The 20,160-nt window shown below is 39.1% G+C and overlaps 1 protein-coding gene across 2 annotated transcripts in view; it reads right to left on the reverse strand.

Moving 5' to 3' along the window:
• The window catches only part of LOC126175647 (receptor-type tyrosine-protein phosphatase N2), a 468,697-nt gene that overhangs the window by 207,462 nt on the left and 241,075 nt on the right, over positions 1-20,160 (reverse strand). For both annotated transcript variants that reach the window (XM_049922539.1, XM_049922538.1), the window contains exons 4-6: positions 10,861-10,992; positions 9,719-9,803; positions 6,875-6,989 (exon numbers count right to left, since the gene is read on the reverse strand). In XM_049922539.1, the coding sequence (XP_049778496.1) occupies positions 6,875-6,989; positions 9,719-9,803; positions 10,861-10,992 (332 nt within the window). The remainder of the gene's footprint in view (positions 1-6,874; positions 6,990-9,718; positions 9,804-10,860; positions 10,993-20,160) is intronic.

The following is a 20,160-nucleotide window of genomic DNA, read 5'->3' on the forward strand; positions in this document are numbered from 1 at the left end:
CCTGTCCACCAAATCGTTTATGTATATAGTAAATAACAGTGGTCCTACTGCACTTCCCTGGGGCACTCCTGACAATACCCTCGTCTCTGATGAACACTCACTGTCAAAGACAACATACTGGGTTCTATTACTTAAGAAGTCTTGAAGCCATTTGCATATCTGAGAACCTGTTCCATATGCTCGTACCACTGTTAACAGTTTGCAGTGGGGCACCATTGATCTCAATAAAATTCATTACATTTGAAATGAGAATATGTTCAAGGACTCTGCAGCAGACCGATGTTAGGGATATTGGTCTGTAATTTTGCAGGTACATTCTTTTACCCTTCTTATAAACAGGAGTCATCACTGCTTTTTTCCAATTGTTTGTGACTTTGCACTGCACCAGAGATTTAGGATAAATCCAGGCTAAGTAAGGGGCCAACGCCGTAGAATGCTCTTTGTGAAATCATATTGGGATTCGATCCAGACCTGGTAATTCTTTTCAAATCTTTCAGTTATTTCTCTATGTAAGAGCTGCTTATTACTATGTTGTCCATAAGAGAGTCTGTTTAGTGGTCAAATGGCGGTATGTTTGTACAATTCTCATGCATGAACAATTTCTTAAATGTGAAATTCAAAACTTGAGCTTTTGTTTTGATATCTTCAACTGCCACACCAGACTGGTGAATGAGTAACTGGATGGAAGCCTTAAACTCACTTATCAGTTTTATGCAGGACCAGAGTTTCCTCATGTTCTCACCCAGATCTTTTGCTAAGGTATGGCAGTGGTAGTTGTTGTTTGCTTCATGCATAGATCTTTTCACAGACACAAAAATCTCTGCTGACCTTTGCCTGTCATCACATGTGCATTCTCTGAGGCAACAGCTTTTTCTTCCTCAGCATTTTCCAAGTTTCATTGTTAAACTATGGTGGGTCTTTCTGTCCTTAATTCCCTTACTAGGCACAGAGTTCTCCACGCCACAATTTACAATTTGCTTACACTTTTCCCATAATTCCTCTACACTATCTTACTGAAACTAAGTGATATCATTTCATTGTCTAAGTGAGATGTTAACAACTGCTTAGCTTCATTTTCAAGCAGAAACATTCTTCTAGCCTTCTTGACTGATTTACTAACTTTCATAACCATAGTTACTATTATGACATCATGATCACTAACGCCCATCTCTATACTGATGCTTTTGATAAGGTCTGGCCTGTTTGTAGCTACTAGGTCTAAGATATTTCCATTGTGTGTGGGCAAGTGAACTAGCTGCTCAAGACAGTTATCAGAAAAGTTGTTTGAAAGTACTTCACAAGACTGTCTGTAACTGCCTGGAATGAATCCATAGATGCCCCAGTCTGTATTCAGTAGGTGACAGTCGCCTCCAACTAGTACAACATGATCTGGGTATTTACATGCTACTGACCATAGACTTCCTTTGAATGACTCTAGAACTGTCACAGCGGAATTGGGTGGGTGGTAAAAAATCCAACAATTAACTTGGTTCCACATAGCCCTGTTATATGCAACCATTTAACTTCACTGTCACACTCAGCTTTGTCCTCAATAGAGAAAATATTTTTGTCAACTGCAATGAACACTCCCTCTCTTATGGCATTTAGTCTGTCTTTCTGATATATGTTCCATGAGTCGCAAAATATCTCCCAATTTTCTGGTTCAGGTTTCAGCCAGCTCTCAGTCCCAAGGATAATTTGAGTTCTAGAACTTTCATAAAGGGCAGTAAATTTGGGAACTTTGTTATGAACGCTTTGACAATTTACTGATAAAATTTTGACAGTTGAAATGTGTTTACTCTGCTTGTGGTCTGACTTCCCTTTCTGCATATCAACTGGCAAGTGTTCATCAGAGTACCTCAGACTATGGTCTAGCCCAAAAAAATTGATCTGCACTCCACAAATACTCTGTTACATGAGTAGTTGCTTCCTTTGTATAGTGCACCCCTGACCTAGCAAGGAGAATCCTACAAATACCCACCCGATAATGCAGCTCTAGAAATCTGCAGCCAAGACTGTCACAGAGTCAACAGAGCCTTTGTTTGAGACCCTCCACTCAGCTGAAACCAAAGGAGCCCAATAAATTCTGGGAACAATGCTGCAAATTGCAAGCTTGGGTAGCTCAGTTGGTAGAGAACTTTCCCGCAAAAGGCAAAGGTCCCGAGTTCGAGTCTCGGTCCAGCACACAGTTTTAATCTGCCAGGAAGTTTCAACAGATGAGTTGGTGCATAGCGATTTTCCATAAGTTTCATAGACACAAAAAATACACAGAACAGAGACTTTAGTCATCAATAAGATATTCTCGTTTTCTATTTACAACAGTCTTCCAGTGCTGGGGTAAATTTTTCAATCCAAAACAGTATAAATAAAAAGCAAATGCAGGGCAGCTAAGGTGAATTGGCTGCAGAAAAAAAGATGAAATCAAGAAAGAAATGGTTGTCAATGGGAATGATTCAGCATATAGAAAAGTGAAAACAACCTTCAGTAAAATTGAAAGCAAGGGTGGTAATGTCAAGAGTGCAATAGGAATTCCACTGTTAAACACAGAAGAGAGAGCAAGTAGGAGGAAAGAGTATGATGAAGGCATCTATGAGGAGGAGGACTTGTCAGATGACATTTTAGAAGAATAATAATTGGAGTTGATAGAGATGACATAGGGGACCCAGTATTTGAGTTAGGATTTAAAAGAACTCTGAAAGATTTGAGATCAAATAAGGTAGAACAAAAAGATAACATTCCACCAGAAATTCTAAAAGTCGTTGGGGAATCTGGCAACCAAATGACTGTTGAAGTTGGTCTGTAGAATCTGCGAGACTGGCGACATATCAGACTTTCAGAAAAATATTGTCCACACAGTTTCAAAGATAGCAAGGGTCGACAAGTGTGAAAATTATCAAATTGTCACCTTAACAGCTCCTACATCTAAGCTGTTGACAAGAATAATATACAGAAAAATGGAAAACAAAATTGAGGATCAATTAGATAACAATCACTTTGGCTTTGTGAAAGGTAAAGGCACTGAAGAGGCAGTTCTCATGGTGCACTTGACAGTAGAGGGAAGGTTGAGGAAAAATGAAGACGTGTTCATAGCATACGTTCACCTAGAAGACAATGTAAAACAGTTGAAGATTTTCAAAATTTCAAGAAAAATAGGAGTAAGCTACTGGGAAGGAAGGGTTATATGCAGTATGTACAAGAACCAAGAGGGAACAAAGAATGACGTGTTCTGGTTAAAAAGGGTATAAGACAGGGATTCAGTCATTTGCCCTTACTGTTCAATCTATTCATTGAAGAGGCAATGATGGATATAAAATAAAATATTAAAATTCAGGGCAGGAGGATATCAGTGATAAGATTTGCTGATAGCATTGCTACAATCTGTGAACATGAAGAAGAATTGGATGGAATGATTGGTCTAATGAGTACAGCATACAGATTGAGAGTAAACTGGAAAAAGACAAAGGTAATGAGATGTAACACAAATGAAATAGTGTGAAACTTAACATCAAGATTATGGATCACAAACAAGATGAAATTAAGTAATTCTGGTACCTAGACAGCAAAATAACACAAGACAGATGGAGCAAGGAGGACATCAAATGGAGACGCCTTGTCAGGAAGGGCATTCCTAGCCAAGAGATGTCTACTAATATCAAACATAGGCCTTAATTTGAGGAAGGAATTTCTGACAATGTATGTATGGAGCACAGCATTGTATGGTAGTGAATCACTGACAGTGGGAAAAATGTAACAGGAGAGAATCAAAGTGTTTGAGATGTAGTGCTACAGAAGAATGTTAAAAAACAGTTGGACTGATAAGGTAAGGAATGAGGAGGTTCTCCTCAGAATTTGTGAAGGAAGAAATATATGTAAAACACTGATACAAAGAAGGGACGGGATGACAGGACAGGTATCAAGGCATCAGGGAATTACTTCCATGGTGGGAGAGAGAACAGTAGAGGGGCAAAACTAAAAACTGTAGGGGAAGACAGAGTTTTTTTTTTTATGTGTAGAGATGAACTTTCTTCGATGGGTAATTTATTGGACAGTCTGTGTTTCAGTTTCGATGTTTTTATCTTGTATGCCACCTGTAATGTTCTAGTAAACCATGTGGCAAGTGGTGCAGCTTATTCACTACTTTCAAGGCAAGCAATTAATTGTACCTAATTAATAGATGGAGCAATAATTAGCAGTACATGGAACTTTGAGTAGAAGTAATCTCTAAACTGTAATGAGTGGTAATTGTGAATGGAAAACTTTAACGAATTTCAAAAATACTAATTTGGGCTTGTGAACTTTTATTGAATATATTGATTTGTTAAAGCAGTAAACTTTTTTTAATGACATAGTTCCTGACTCCTTTTGATTATAAATAGAAAGTTAGGGCATTTTATTCCAGAGCAATGAGCTGGACTGTGGACTTGTGGACTGGAGATTATGGGTAGCAGATTTCTCGATTGCTTTCTGACTGTCTGTGCAACTCTTGTAAATTGCAGTGGTATTTAAAATTGAAAAAATGTGTACTAAATGCAACAAAAATAAACAATGACCCATGAAGCAATAACAGAACTCTTATCCCATCTTCCCAGAAAACGACATATCAGTCACACTCCTGCCCTCTCACCCCCACCCCTTCTCCTTTCAAACATTAGATGTCTGTCCTTTGGGTCTTGTTAAGACCTCTAGAAAGAAATATATGTCTAGAGATTGTATAAATGGGTTGGTTTCCTTTCTTTTAAAATAAGCACTACGTTCATATTCCACTGTAACAGAAAAAAATCTGATCTTATTTCAGTGCTAAATATTAAAAGGTGGAACAACTTATTTCCAATTAACAAATGTATTAGAACTCTCGTAGGTTTTCATGAGAGCAGAAAGAACTAGACCTTTTATACAGTTCCAGGGTCGGCAGGAATGTGTTATCTATCAAATTGGGTGAAAAGAAAGAAAATGTAAAATTTGTGATACTTTTTGTTTAATGACTGAACTTTTTAATTCTATAATTAACAAATATTTAACTTTTCATAAGAAAAAATGGGACAGAAATACAAAACTCAACTAATTTCATATTGATGTGTTAAGCATACAACACTGCATAAACTGAATGTTACATGTAAAGAAAACTCACCAACAGGTACTTAAATTTCAGAAAATTTGCTATGAAAGTAGTTGAAAATTGATAATTGTTGGCCAAAATTGTCATGTATGTGACTGAAAAGGAGAGCACAAAAATGTGTTTGAGATTGAAAGAGAAATTTTGTATTAATACAATCATCTATAATTCCTATAGTTCTTCATTATATGTACTGACAATGTTCCCCTTCATAAAAACATCATACTGAATTTTTTCTGGTCATTAATTAGGCAAAATCTTTCAAAACAGAATCTGAATCTATTGACTTCTAGGTATCACTTTTAATTTGCAAAGATGATAGTCTACTTAATTGGTTTTGAGAAAGTATTGACCTTAGATGTGTCTTTATCATCTTAAGTTTTGAAAAACTCCTTTCACCACTAGCTACAGATTTAGGTGAAGTTAAGCTTTGTAAGTTTACAAATGTATTGGAAAAATTGGCAATGAAATTGCCTTTTGTCTTGTAAGATAGTGGAGAAGATTTGGCACTAAGATCGAAATTCCATCATTTAGTTCTTTCACACAGATGTCACATTCATCGCCATCATTTAAAGGCTCAAGAGCCATGCATGCAGCTTTAAGTTTTCCTCTACCTCGCATGTGCAGATTATGCATATTGTATAGGAGCGGACGCTCTTACTATGACCATCCATAAGCTCATATCCATCTTTTAGTGAGCAGATAGCTGTATATAAGGCAAAAATTTTACCTTAAAGAGTGGTCTGCATCTTTGTTAGGCTCATAGATAAATTGCTTCTTCACTCTTCTTGGCCAAATTTTCTCTTCTTTTTCAAAGTCTGAATGAATGATATCCAAGATTGTCAGTAAGCACTTTTATAATTGTTATCACACTTTTATTACACTCTCCTGACCTCATATTCTTCAAAACACTCCCAAAACTTTCAGGTAGGCCCACAGCTTTGCTGATCAAATTGATCCTAACCATAATTTCTTACCAGACCACTGTACAACAGAGTCTGATTTATTAGAGCTTTCTTGCCATCCCAGTGCCACTGTTTCTTCCAAAAGCATCTGATTTAGAATCATAACTAGCTTCAGTATACTATTTAAAAGTCTCCAAGGCATCTACTCAGTTTCCCTGATGGGTACCCCTGAGAAGTTTTGCAGCCAGATATATGATTCTTCAAAATAAAGCACCGATAGATGCAGAAAGCAAATTGAAAACTTCTTGAATTGTACAAGAAAGCTGATAGCAACAGAATATTAGAGCACTGCATCATCCATGTTAAAGTTCAAAAAATGAAGCCCAAGTGGAACAAAAAATGCATGATACTTAAAGCTAGTCCTTTAAACCTGAGACCCCAAACAAACTATTCAATAGATATTTGCGAATATTAGGTTATAAACTGCCAATAACTTCAGTATGAAATGTTCATCTATTTGTACAACTGTATTTAGAACGTAATCTTTTTGACTAAGCCCCATATAATTGGGCTCAAATTTCACCCTTGTACTACCTTAACTTATGTAGTCTTGATGACTGTGATACATACATGATAGGCCATAGGGACATTTTGCTGCTGATATATGGATACATCAAATGTGCAAGTGTGGCCCAAAATAGATTGGTTACCTTCTTGCATTTAACACTTAGCAGTTAATAGCAGTTTACAGGGGAGTGGCAGATTAGTGGAATTCTAGCAACAGGTCATACTGTACTTCAAGCTGAGATCTATGAACACTAACAGAGAGCAGCATTGCATACAGAATCATATTTACCATTGATTGGTTCTGGTGCGGTGATTGGTGGATAATATACTTCGTCAGCAAATTGGGGATGTGGATTGGCAGCACTTGGAGTAAATTTCACCACTGCCAAGCTTTGTGGGGCTGGCTGTAAGAGAACAAAATTTTTGTTGAGGTTAACATAGAAAATCACAGAATGTAATTGTAAAGTAACGACTGCTATGACACAATCATTTTACAGTAGCAGTTCTAAAGCATAATGTTTCTTTGTTGTGGACAACAAGGTATCAAAAAACTCTGTGGGTAATGAATAAAGCATTTATAAAACTTAAGTGTATACTTCGGATTTCCATTTTTTGGACCTGTTTGGTCCTGAGTGAGTGATGTGCAAAAACACTGGTCTTTCAGTTTTTTTGCCTTGAGTGTAGCATGTAACCACAGTTGGCATTAGTTGCAAAGAAGGGGGGGGGGGGAGCAATTATCCAGTGCATTGTTTCCAAATTCTATCCTAAGACTAACCTGTTTCACACATATCATTAAAGCCTAATGAGGATTTCAATCACACCTTCCTTAGTTCAAGTATGGTACCTTAATCATTACATCAATTGTCTCATTTTCAAGTTCTGAACAAGTACCAGTTATCTGAAAAACTCTTAATGGATTTAAGTATAGTGTGTGATGTTTTGACTTTACTTTGAAAGTACAGGATTTAACGTTCGCTAGAGTTTTATCCATCTCCCGTTGAGTTTATAATGTATTTAATATTGTCTTTTCTGTACTCTGGATGCTTATTTGAACTGTTTAATAAATTCTCTAGTAATTTATGGTGTAAACATTATTAAAGATCAGTTTCTTTCTAATTTCATAAACCCACCCCACTAGATGGGTGTGTTAAAGCACTTGCTTTCAGGGCACGGAGAGTTGGACTACCTCTGGTTTGAATCTGCCTCATGGATTAATGATGGGGATTGGTATGGTTTTAGGTCCTGTGCCTCCAATGCACAGTGTGCAAACACTGTGCAACATGATGTCACATATATCTGTGTGGTTACACTAGACGCTGACAGAAGCAGTCAACACATTACTCCCTGGGGCAGGAGCAGTAGGTTCAAAATGCCTTTTGGAGTGGCATACTGATCATAATAATAGCCTGTAAATGGGTATGAATGGTTCTCCCTGGAATAGGAGAAGTACCAGACCAGACCATAGATGGCATTGGCTGGATCAAGGGCACTGGAAAGGAAGAAAGGAAAGAAGGAAGTTTCTTTCTCTTTCATACGTGCTGAACACAGGAAACCTGCCTGAGTGAAATTCATATCTCCTGTGTCCATTCTCTAAATCACTGTATATATCATTAAGTGATAATTCAAGGAGTGTCATAGCTCAAGTAAGACTCAGATGGTAGCTTCATCCAATGTCTAGGAAATATGGTACTAGCAAAAATAGTATTTTTCTGGAGCTAATGTAAACACTTTCCCTGGTCTGTAACATGACACCACATTGCTTAAAACTGTAAAATTGGAATGTATGTTTGCTGAATAAAAAGTTATTTAATCTTTTGTAGAGTTTTCTGGAGCAAAGAGAAGAAGAAAAACAATTACTCACATAGGGCCTAAAACTATTCTGTGACGTACTACTGATCTGCATAATGAAAAACTTGTGAAGAAAAATGAGTATAACTGTCAAGCAACACAGTAGGGAGCAGACAAAGAGTCTGGTATGCTGACCCATCAAAGAGATAAATACATTATTTCAGTGTAAGTTTGAAGAATTCATTAATATGTGATATATGTTGACTAGTCGCCAGTGCACCCAGAGACATTTGTCTTGAAATCTCAAAATTATTTCATCATTCACAATGAAATTACTGTAATATAAACTGCTCTCCCATCCAGTTCCCTCCTTCATCCATTTCTACTGATGGATATGTCCTTGCATGGAAGTATGCTTTATTTAGGGTGTCCAATTTGAGCCTTAACAGTTGGCCAGACAGAGATGGGGTAAAACTGGTAGTACACCATCACTGAAAACACAGCTGATGTGAAAAATTACTGTAGTGAGAAAAGCAGATTTGAAGACTGGAGTGCCTCAAAATGGAGAGAACATTATTTTTAGAAACCTTATTTGCTTCAAGTAAAGAATGTGTCACAAAAAGAAGCAATTGTAGTTTTAAATACTATTTTCTCCATCAGCCTCTAAACATAATATCTATTGAACTCTGCATTAAATTCTCCCAAATAAGACATATATCTTGTTAACTAAGAATAAAAATAAGGGAGACTACATGTCTTCATGCAGTCCAGGTTGTCAGACACTAGTATATGCCATCTGTGTTTCAATAATCAAACCACTTGTCTTGCTCCAGTCCTATTCACCAAAGTGTGATTGCTGAATGTGTAGGATGTCTTATGTTCTGGTTCTATTTTGCTCCAGACAATTACACATCAAAGAACAAATGATGTCTTGATCAGTTCTGTCTGTTCATTAGTTAAAGTGTAATCATTATTATTGAAGGAAAGAAGAGAGATAAAAAATAAACATTTTACTGCCACTACTCTTTGTTTCAGTCTGATTTAATGTGCATCTGAATTTAGTCACAGTGGATGTAATTCGACGTATCATTATACACACATTTAACATTGGCTGCCAGTCAATGATCGTCAGCAAAAAAGTGCTATTGAAAAAAAGTAATATTATTTTATTGAAACTCTGAGTCTATATAGTCTCTGCCCTGTATCTATCACTATCAATGCATAAAGAAGCTTTACTAGAAAACACTTCTTTAATACTTAAGTAACTGTATGGAACTGTGTAGCATCCACTTTTAGCAGTCATACATCAAAACAAATACAAATGAATGAAGATGTAGATACTAACCATTTCATCTCCTTCTATAGCTCCAAGTGCAGATTCTAAGTCTTGATCAGAGAGTGGGTCACATTTTGCATTGTCCCATGCCACACTGCAACATCACAATAATAATAAATTATATTAATTTTAACACTGTATCAGTAAATAACAAAATGTGCAAGATTTCATTACAAATAATTCAGTTTCTAGAATTTAGCAAGTGGTTTTCATAGGATAGTTGATAACTCTCTATATTTAGATTTTTAAACATTTCCATCACACTTTCTTGTGTATCAAATAAGATTATTCATATTGCTTTTATGTACATCTGCTACTCCTAAAAGTCCAGAATAATACAGATCTCACATGTACAAAAATATCAATGTACAAGGTGACATGATAATTTAAAATCCAATCTCTTTCTTGAGTGAACCTCAGTTCATTAATAATGTAGAACCCTGTGTTTGTTTTACCTATCAGTGAAATTAGTAGATAATTCTATTTCATATATCCGTGCATTATCAATACCAGGTGTTTATATGATACTTGTTGATTGGCCAGCATTGAGTAGTTACTCATTTGTTCGGTTTTCTCACAAGATAAATTTATGGTAAAGTGATTTACGGTTGAGAACTATAGGATCCCCCTACATGGACAAGGCTGCTAGCCAGCTAGTTGACTGTTTATTGGATGTTTATAAGGGCTTTTTAGAGAGACTGTTAAAATCCTAATGGTCAATTGATGAAGAATTTGCAACAAATTTCTTGAGTTCATAAAACATTTTGAATATCGAGTTACAGCTGACTAAAACCTGAAATTGGCAACTGTGTGATTTTTTGGGGTGGATCTAAGCATGTAATGAAGGGATAGGAGAATGGGAAAATAGAGGTGGTTTACTTATCACAGTCAATGAGAAACTCAAATCCCCCAAGATAGGAATTAAAATGGAAAATGAGATGGTTTGAGCAAGACTCAGTATTATGGTTGGCCGTAAACTTATAACTGGATCTTCCTGTCAACCACAAGGCTCACCCCCAGATGTTACAAAAAACTAAAAGTGAAACCTCATCCCCCACAAACATGATGTCATCATTGGAGCACATTTTAATCCTCCAAGAAGTGAGAAGTAATTACAGTTTTCTAAGTAGCGGGCATGAGAGACAACTTACTTAAGTCTGAATGAGTCTAGCAGCTGCTGGAGGACGCATTGTGTGTAGATATGGCTCCAACGGTAACCGAGCGAGAAGAGTCTTGACATCTCGCGGTGTAGTGCCCGTAGAGCCTGGTGCCCCAAAGGATGTCTGCAACACACAACACAAGCCCATCTCTGTGGAGAACACACAGCTTCAGATGTATGTGACAAAAGCACAAAACAATGATCAATTATATTTTCATTTCTTTATATGTAGCAAAGTTACAGTGGCTGCATGTAGGAACATAAGGGGATCCACACATGACATGATTTTTTTTATTTTCAACCCAGAAAGACCACACCAATAGATAAATATCTCTTACATTGTTCCTGTCATTATCCCGAACAGCATCTCAGCAACTGCAAAATAAAGCATTAAATATAGTGGATAAATTTGCAGCAATTTTGGATGTTACTACATCAACACACTGGAAAGGGATATTTTTCCATCCATTAACTGCCAATAACTTCTTTGTGTATTGTGGTTGTAAATATGTTCAGGATTTCATATAGTTGAAGGATGTTTGCACTTGTTTGTGTGAATAAAATAGTAAATACAGGGGATAAGTTTGTAGCTATTTTGTGTGCTACTACATCAACATATGGGAAAGGGATTTCCCCCCCCCCCCACCCCCATCCATTTTCTGTCAATAACTATTTTGTGTACTGTGATTGAAATATGTTCAGGATTTTGTGTAATTGAAGAATGTTTGCACTATTTGTGTGCTAAAAGGGACGGGCTGGGTAGTGATAAAACTAATTCCCACTTTTCATTTCAAATGGAAAGATGTTCCATCAACATTTGTTGCTAATTACAATTTGAGTTTAAACTTTTGATCTGTGTTGTGCAGTTATATCCTGTACATTTAGTGGCATTTTGACTGTCACTAAATCATGTGATACATAACACTGATAAAATAAATTGTTATTCTCTCACTTGCATGTGAACTTACAGCTAATGAACTACATAGATGTCACAGGTTAGGTTAGTAGATATTTTTTAAATAAAGTCAAGTTCAATGCACTGTATTTTAATTTAATTTTATCCACATTTTGCTGCTTCAAACGTGACTGTATAGAATATACTCAAGGTATGAATTAAAAAAATGCCTTCAGTCATAACTTTTCATGTTTTTTTTTTCAGTACACAATGCATTTCGGCCCCTGTAGGTCCATCTTCAGGTATAATTACACCTGAAAATGGACTCACAGGGTCCGAAATGCATCATGTACTGAATAAAACATGAATAGTTGTGAGTGAAGGGATTTTTAAATTCATATACTGTATTTTGTTCATAATAAGACAGAAACTACTGTCTCCAAAATATTTTTCTTTTTGGGTTCAATAGATGAGGAATGTCAGTAGAAATGGCTTACAATAATTGTGCTATCTATGTAGGCAGAAACATACCTCAAGTATATTCCTAGACTTGTCAAAAGTATTTGATACCATCAATTGAGATAAATTACTGGGTAAGATTCAGAACTGGGGTATTAGGGGAGCAGCGCGTAACTGGGTTAAATCATTCCTCCATGAGAGAAAACAGCTCATAGAGATAACACATGAAGTAAATGGGAGTCAGAACTCATCAGTCAGATTTATTAGTGTCAAACATTAAGTTCCCCAAGGTTCTATATTGGGTAAAAATCTGTTCTTGCTGTATGTAAACGATTCACATATAAACAGTAAAAACAGTAATATATATCAATTTGCAGATGAAACCAGCATCATAATTACAGGAAGTAGCGAAGGAAACCTTGAAAATGACATTAAGACAGTTACAGAGAAGATAGTATGGTACTTTGATGCAAACAGTTTGATTATAAATCTCGAAAAAAATTGTTGCTATTGATATTTTCATCATCCAGAATAGGCCACCAGCTAATCCTCATGTAGAAATAAGTGGACGAAAAATTGAAAAAACAGGGAGTACAAAATTTCTCAGTATATGGATTCAACAAAACATGAAATGGGATACACACATAGACTATGTGAACAAAAAACTGTGCAAAACATATTTTGTAATGAGAGTAATAAGAAACTGTATATCACATGATAATCTTAGGACCATATATTTTACTTACGTTCATTCAATATTGAAATATGGTGTAGTGTTTTGGGGAAATTGTGGAACTAGTCAGCAAAAGATTATTAGATTAACGGATAGATAATAATGCAAGCAATTATTTAGGAAAAATAAAATACTATCACTTCCATGTATTTATATACTTGAAAATGTAATTATTATAAAAGAAAAACTAAGCAGCAGCAGCCCATGAATCACCCGTAATTAATCTGTACATAGCTACCACACAGGACACATAAATGATGTACATGTACAACAGACAAACACAGTGCTATTACAGAAAGGCATACTCCACCCAGGCATCAAATTGTACAATGCACTGCCCAAATTAATGGACTTAAACAAATTCAATTCAACTGTGAAGGAGTACTTGGTCAAGCACTGCTTCTATACAGTAAGCGAATACCTAGAAAAACAAGACTGCCTCTCTGAGTAGGACTATTTTTATAAAATGTGTAGAGTAAGAAAATATTGTATAATCTTATCTTTTGTTAAAATGATGTCTGAAAAAAAGAAAAAATGAAGGAATATGTATGGTAATGAATGAATGGTCCAATATCTTTTGTACATTGTACAGTCCTAGACTCACAGGACCAATAAATAAATAAACCAGAACTGCACTGACAAGATTTTGGATAGTGTTCAGAGATATTTTATGAGTACTGTATGTCAGTATAAGGGATCTCTGGTCTCTGGTGGCTCATTACGGAGTAATCACATAATTATGATTTTTTCAGTTTGTTATTCCAATTACTTTGTTTCCATGAAAATACCTTCATAACAGTGAAAAAGCCTGTAATTTGCAATAACTATAATTTATAGCAAAAAACATTGGGCAGTGCAATGAAAGAACAAATGCTAAATCACTATGATGTGGTTGCTGATGATGTTTATTTATTTATTGTTTATTTTAACCATATAAATATTTTTTGATACATACATCATACACAACATGTTAGGCAGGAAATCGTTTTGCAGAATGAGATTTTCACTCTGCAGCGGAGTGTGCGCTGATATGAAACTTCCTGGCAGATTAAAACTGTGTGCCCGACTGAGACTCGAACTCGAGACCTTTGCCTTTCGTGGGCAAGTGCTCTACCATCTGAGCTACCGAAGCAAGACTCACGCCCGGTACTCACAGCTTTACTTCTGCCAGTATCTCGTCTCCTACCTTCCAAACTTTACAGAAGCTCTCCTGCAAACCTTGCAGAACTAGCAATCCTGAAAGAAAGGATATTGCGGAGACATGGCTTAGCCACAGTCTGGGGGAGGTTTCCAGAATGAGATTTTCACTCTGCAGTGGAGTGGGCGCTGATATGAAACTTCCTGGCAGATTAAAACTGTGTGCCCCACCGAGACTCGAACTCAGGACCCTTGCCTTTCGCGGGCAAGTGCTCTGCCATCTGAGCTACTGAAGCATGACTCACGCCTGGTACTCACAGCTTTACTTCTGCCAGTATCTCGTTTTCTACCTTCCAAACCTTACAGAAGCTCTCCTGCGAACCTTGCAGAACTAGCACTCCTGAAAGAAAGGATATTGCGGAGACACAGCTTAGCCACAGCCTGGGGGAGGTTTCCAGAATGAGATGTTCACTCTGCAGCAGAGTGTGCGCTGATATGAAGGTTCTGCAAGATTTGCAGGAGAGCTTGCAGAACTAGCACTCCCAAAAGAAAGTATATTGCGGAGACATGGCTTAGCCACAGCCTGGGGGAGGTTTCCAGAATGAGATTTTCACTCTGCAGCGGAGTGTGCACTGATATGAAGGTTCTGCAAGGTTCGCAGGAGAGCTTCTGTAAAGTTTGGAAGGTAGGAGACGAGATACTGGCAGAAGTAAAGCTGTGAGTACCGGGCATGAGTCATGCTTCGGTAGCTCAGATGGTAGAGCACTTGCCCGCGAAAGGCAAAGGTCCCGTGTTCGAGTCTTGGTCGGGCACACAGTTTTAATCTGCCAGGAAGTTTCATAATCTTTTTGACTTGTTGGTTTTTCGACACACACATGTACATCATTTAAATTTTTGTAGCAAATTGGACATGTAATAATAAGCTATAAATCTGAATAGGAATTGATTTATATGTAGTGTACACTTACAGCTTATTTGCACATTAAAAGGATAAGTACACATTTTCATGCATGAGATTGAATAAAAGCAGTTTTGCAGTATGTAGAATACCACAGATATTTTTAAAAGTATATAGCTTTGAAAGAAATTTTACATGTCTGATTAATCTATTGGACAGTTTTGTTCCTGCAGGAACAGTTCAGCATACTGTGCTGCTCTTCCAATGAATTCAGTGAATCCACATATGCGGTGCACAAACTGGCCAACTCTTCATCAGTAAACCTATGCACATTGTTGTGTACCACTATTAACATATAAAACTAATCAAGGCAGAGCTGAGTAATACTGAACACACACTTGAGGGGAAAGAGTAATGTGAGCATTACTGTTGCTAACAGCAAATATGGTAAGTGAATGGAACAAATTTGTTTCCACACAAGAGAAACAGCCCTTGCTATTGATATTTGCACATACAAAGATAAAACGGGGTAAGGAACCAAACTAAATATAATTCATTTGCAATGAGCCACTGGAGATAATAGATACCACCAAAATAGTCAGAAAAATATCCCTGAACCACCTCCACAATTATATTGGTGGAGTTTGGGTTCACTATGTACACTGGAGAAAGAACTGTGAGAAAACAGTTCTGTCATTTTGGGGACAACCTTTCAGACATGGACAAATTGATGCATTTAGGAAAATTTTGGTAAATACATTCTCAACAATTTAATTCATCATCCCAACAAGAAGCAGATGTGGTGAACAATGTCCACTCAGTCATTAAGCAAGTTAGTTAATTCCATGTCCCATTGAAAATTTTTGTGATTTCTATCAAAATGATTTGCTTATACGTATGACTACACTCTGGCCCTTTATAAAACTAAATTATTCATTACCATATATTTTTGCTGTGTTATTGATTCGATTCAAACCAGTTTGATTGTAGGTGTGGCAACACAATGATTTCCAAAAAAACAAGTTTTTCTACAACAGTATCATCATCCACACACTCAAATTCTTTGGAGAGGCTACAATAGATTCAAACTAGTTTTATTGTCCTGCGAATGCTCTATAAAAGCAATATTTGGTGAGTGAATGTATGTGTGGCTTCTCAGTTGAGCATCCACACTGGGAACCAAATTGTGGTGTGCCAAACAAGTTATTTCAGCTTATATGTGACCTTTTCTTCCTGTGCACTTCTTCAAAAAATGAACTCAAAAATATTTTCGAAAACGATGTCAGTTACAAAACTGGACAATTATTTACACTTTTACTGTCACCTTACTTGTAGATTGTTTTAACAGTGGTATATTTAAATTTTCTAGAAAAATCTTTAATGTGCTAGTGACATTTATGTTCAATGCTTATACTGGCATCTCCTGCTCAGAGTGAAAATTGTAAAACTCTGTGGGTAATCATTTGTGCAACTCAGCTGTTCAGCTTCAATTGATGTTTATTTTTTACCACAAAAATGAAATGAGTGGCTGAGTCCAAGTGAAATAAAAATGCACTGTACAAAAGTTTCTATCAGTCCATGAGTATGGTACCAAGTGAGGTGGTGCAGCAGGTTACACTGAAACATCTGGCAATCCAGTTTTCAGATTTCACTGTTTTGCTAAAACCACTGTGAATGAATACTAGGGCAGTTCCTTTGAATGAGCTCTGGCCTATTTCTTTCCTCATCCTTGTTATGTCCAAAATCCTACATCACCTCCAGTGACCTCAGCATCTTCACAAATATAATATTGGTCATTTATGAACATCAGCACTAGTGCTCATGTTTGCATAAGAATAGGACCCACTCAAGCCATCATCATGGTGGTGCGCATTAAGACGGCATGCTGTGGAGCGACACACAGTGGCAAGAAGCAATGTATCACATAACAATCTAGCCAGTAGCATAATTCTGCTGAGCCTGCCTGTAGCACAGACAACAGGGGAAGCTTAGAACATTTAGCACTGATTTTTGTTAGTATGGTGAGGTTGCATAGCCGCTATACACTGTGGTGACAAAAGTCATGGGACAGCGGTATGCACACATACAGATGGAAGTGGTATCATGTAGACAAGATATAGGAGGGCAGTACATTGGTGAAGCTGTCATTTGTACTAAGGTGATCCATGTGAGAAGGTTTCCAACATGTTTAGGGCTGCTTGATGGGAATTAACATGCTTTGAACACAGAATGGTATTTGGAGCTAGATGCATGGAACATTACAGTTCGGAAATTTATAGGGTATTCAATATCCTGAGATCCACAGTGTCAAGCATGTCCTGAGAGTACAACATTTCAGGCATTACCACTGACAACGCATTGGCTGATGGCCTTGTCAGTGCTAACAGACAAGCAACACTGCATCAAACAACCACAGAAATGAAAGTGGGATGTACGACTGATGTCTCTGTTAGGATAGTGTGGCGAAATTTGGCGTTAATGTGCTATGACAGCAGATGCATTTGTTAACAGCTTGACATCACCTGCAGCACCTCCTCCGGCCTTACGACCATATCAGTTGGACCACAGACAACTGTAAAACCATGGCCTGATCAGACGGGTCCCGATTTCAATTGATAAGAGCTGATGGTAGGGTTTGAGTGTGGTGCGGATCCCATGAAGCCATTGATTGACCCAAGTTTTCAACAAGGCATGGGCAAGCTGCTGCTGGCTCCCTGATGGTGTGGGCTGTATTTACATGGAATGGAGTGACTCCTCTGTTATATTTGACTATTTGAAGACCATTTGCTGCCATTTGTGGATTTTATGTTCCCAGACAACGATGGAATTTTTTGAATGACAATGCACCATCTTGTAATACACTCCTGGAAATTGAAATAAGAACACCGTGAATTCATTGTCCCAGGAAGGGGAAACTTTATTGACACATTCCTGGGGTCAGATACATCACATGATCACACTGACAGAACCACAGGCACATAGACACAGGCAACAGAGCATGCACAATGTTGGCACTAGTACAGTGTATATCCACCTTTCGCAGCAATGCAGGCTGCTATTCTCCCATGGAGACGATCGTAGAGATGCTGGATGTAGTCCTGTGGAACGGCTTGCCATGCCATTTCCACCTGGCGCCTCAGTTGGACCAGCGTTCGTGCTGGACGTGCAGACCGCGTGAGACGACGCTTCATCCAGTCCCAAACATGCTCAATGGGGGACAGATCCGGAGATCTTGCTGGCCGGGGTAGTTGACTTACACCTTCTAGAGCACGTTGGGTGGCACAGGATACATGCGGACGTGCATTGTCCTGTTGGAACAGCAAGTTCCCTTGCCGGTCTAGGAATGGTAGAACGATGGGTTCGATGACGGTTTGGATGTACCGTGCACTATTCAGTGTCCCCTCGACGATCACCAGTGGTGTACGGCCAGTGTAGGAGATCGCTCCCCACACCATGATGCCGGGTGTTGGCCCTGTGTGCCTCGGTCGTATGCAGTCCTGATTGTGGCGCTCACCTGCACGGCGCCAAACACGCATACGACCATCATTGGCACCAAGGCAGAAGCGACTCTCATCGCTGAAGACGACACGTCTCCATTCGTCCCTCCATTCACGCCTGTCGCGACACCACTGGAGGCGGGCTGCACGATGTTGGGGCGTGAGCGGAAGACGGCCTAACGGTATGCGGGACCGTAGCCCAGCTTCATGGAGACGGTTGCGAATGGTCCTCGCCGATACCCCAGGAGCAACAGTGTCCCTAATTTGCTGGGAAGTGGCGGTGCGGTCCCCTACGGCGCTGCGTAGGATCCTACGGTCTTGGCGTGCATCCGTGCGTCGCTGCGGTCCGGTCCCAGGTCGACGGGCACGTGCACCTTCCGCCGACCACTGGCGACAACATCGATGTACTGTGGAGACCTCACGCCCCACGTGTTGAGCAATTCGGCGGTACGTCCACCCGGCCTCCCGCATGCCCACTATACGCCCTCGCTCAAAGTCCGTCAACTGCACATACGGTTCACGTCCACGCTGTCGCGGCATGCTACCAGTGTTAAAGACTGCGATGGAGCTCCGTATGCCACGGCAAACTGGCTGACACTGACGGCGGCGGTGCACAAATGCTGCGCAGCTAGCGCCATTCGACAGCCAACACCGCGGTTCCTGGTGTGTCCGCTGTGCCGTGCGTGTGATCATTGCTTGTACAGCCCTCTCGCAGTGTCCGGAGCAAGTATGGTGGGTCTGACACACCGGTGTCAATGTGTTCTTTTTTCCATTTCCAGGAGTGTATATTGATTATTCCTAGCTACTGTAGTGTTATCTTGAAGCTGTGAGAAAGGAGGACAGGCGCTCCAAGGCGCGGAAGCAGAGACGATGCTGAGGGCAGACGAAACAAGGAGAGATATTGTTACATGAAGTAAACCGTAAGGGGAGAGCCTTGCGAAAATGCAGACGCCCCAAGACGTGGTCCGAGGGCGCTAGTTACTCCTCAAGGAATTAACAAAGAATTAATATGTCGTCTAGACGCTGTGGTAGGTTCCCGCTGTAGAACTTTGTAACCAACAGGCACGTATTAGCGCATACAGCCAGCTTGATACCAGCCCTGAGAACAGTAACGTCAGTAGGCTCACAAGGGTTAGAAAGAGAGCGAACACGGCAAAAAACTGTTGACCTAGCAGTCCCTACTTCGGGGAGCCCGAGGGGCGGGGCTAAATGACGTACAACAATAATGTTGGAAGCCTTCTTTAGCCGAGCAGTTACGTTTAGCTTTCAGCTAAACAATGTTGATACAAAATACGGACTTAGTGCAACTGCATTAACATCGCCGCCTTAGGAGCAGTAGAGGGGACCTAACTAAACCGTGATTGGCAGGCGCCTGCAAGAGACTTGCGGGATTGGCTGGGTGGCTTTAAGTGGGAAAAAAAGTGCCCCCACGTGACTCTTTAAAACCCCTAGATTCCGCATTTTGGCAGAGATCTCAGTCAGACGATCTGGGAGTCGAATCCACGTCCGTCGACTCCAGCCGCGGTCCAGCTCCGCGTAAGTCTGCTTTCCCACTTGGAGTGCCTCAGTGAAGAGTGTCGCGTTATGTTTTGAACTAGGTTGTTGCCTTAAGATGCTGCTAGTGTTTGCTACTGTGGTTAGCATCCAATCCTGGGACTTCTGCACAGTGTTAT

This window comes from Schistocerca cancellata, chromosome 3 (assembly GCF_023864275.1).
Source record: "Schistocerca cancellata isolate TAMUIC-IGC-003103 chromosome 3, iqSchCanc2.1, whole genome shotgun sequence".
NCBI classification, from domain to species: domain Eukaryota; kingdom Metazoa; phylum Arthropoda; class Insecta; order Orthoptera; family Acrididae; genus Schistocerca; species Schistocerca cancellata.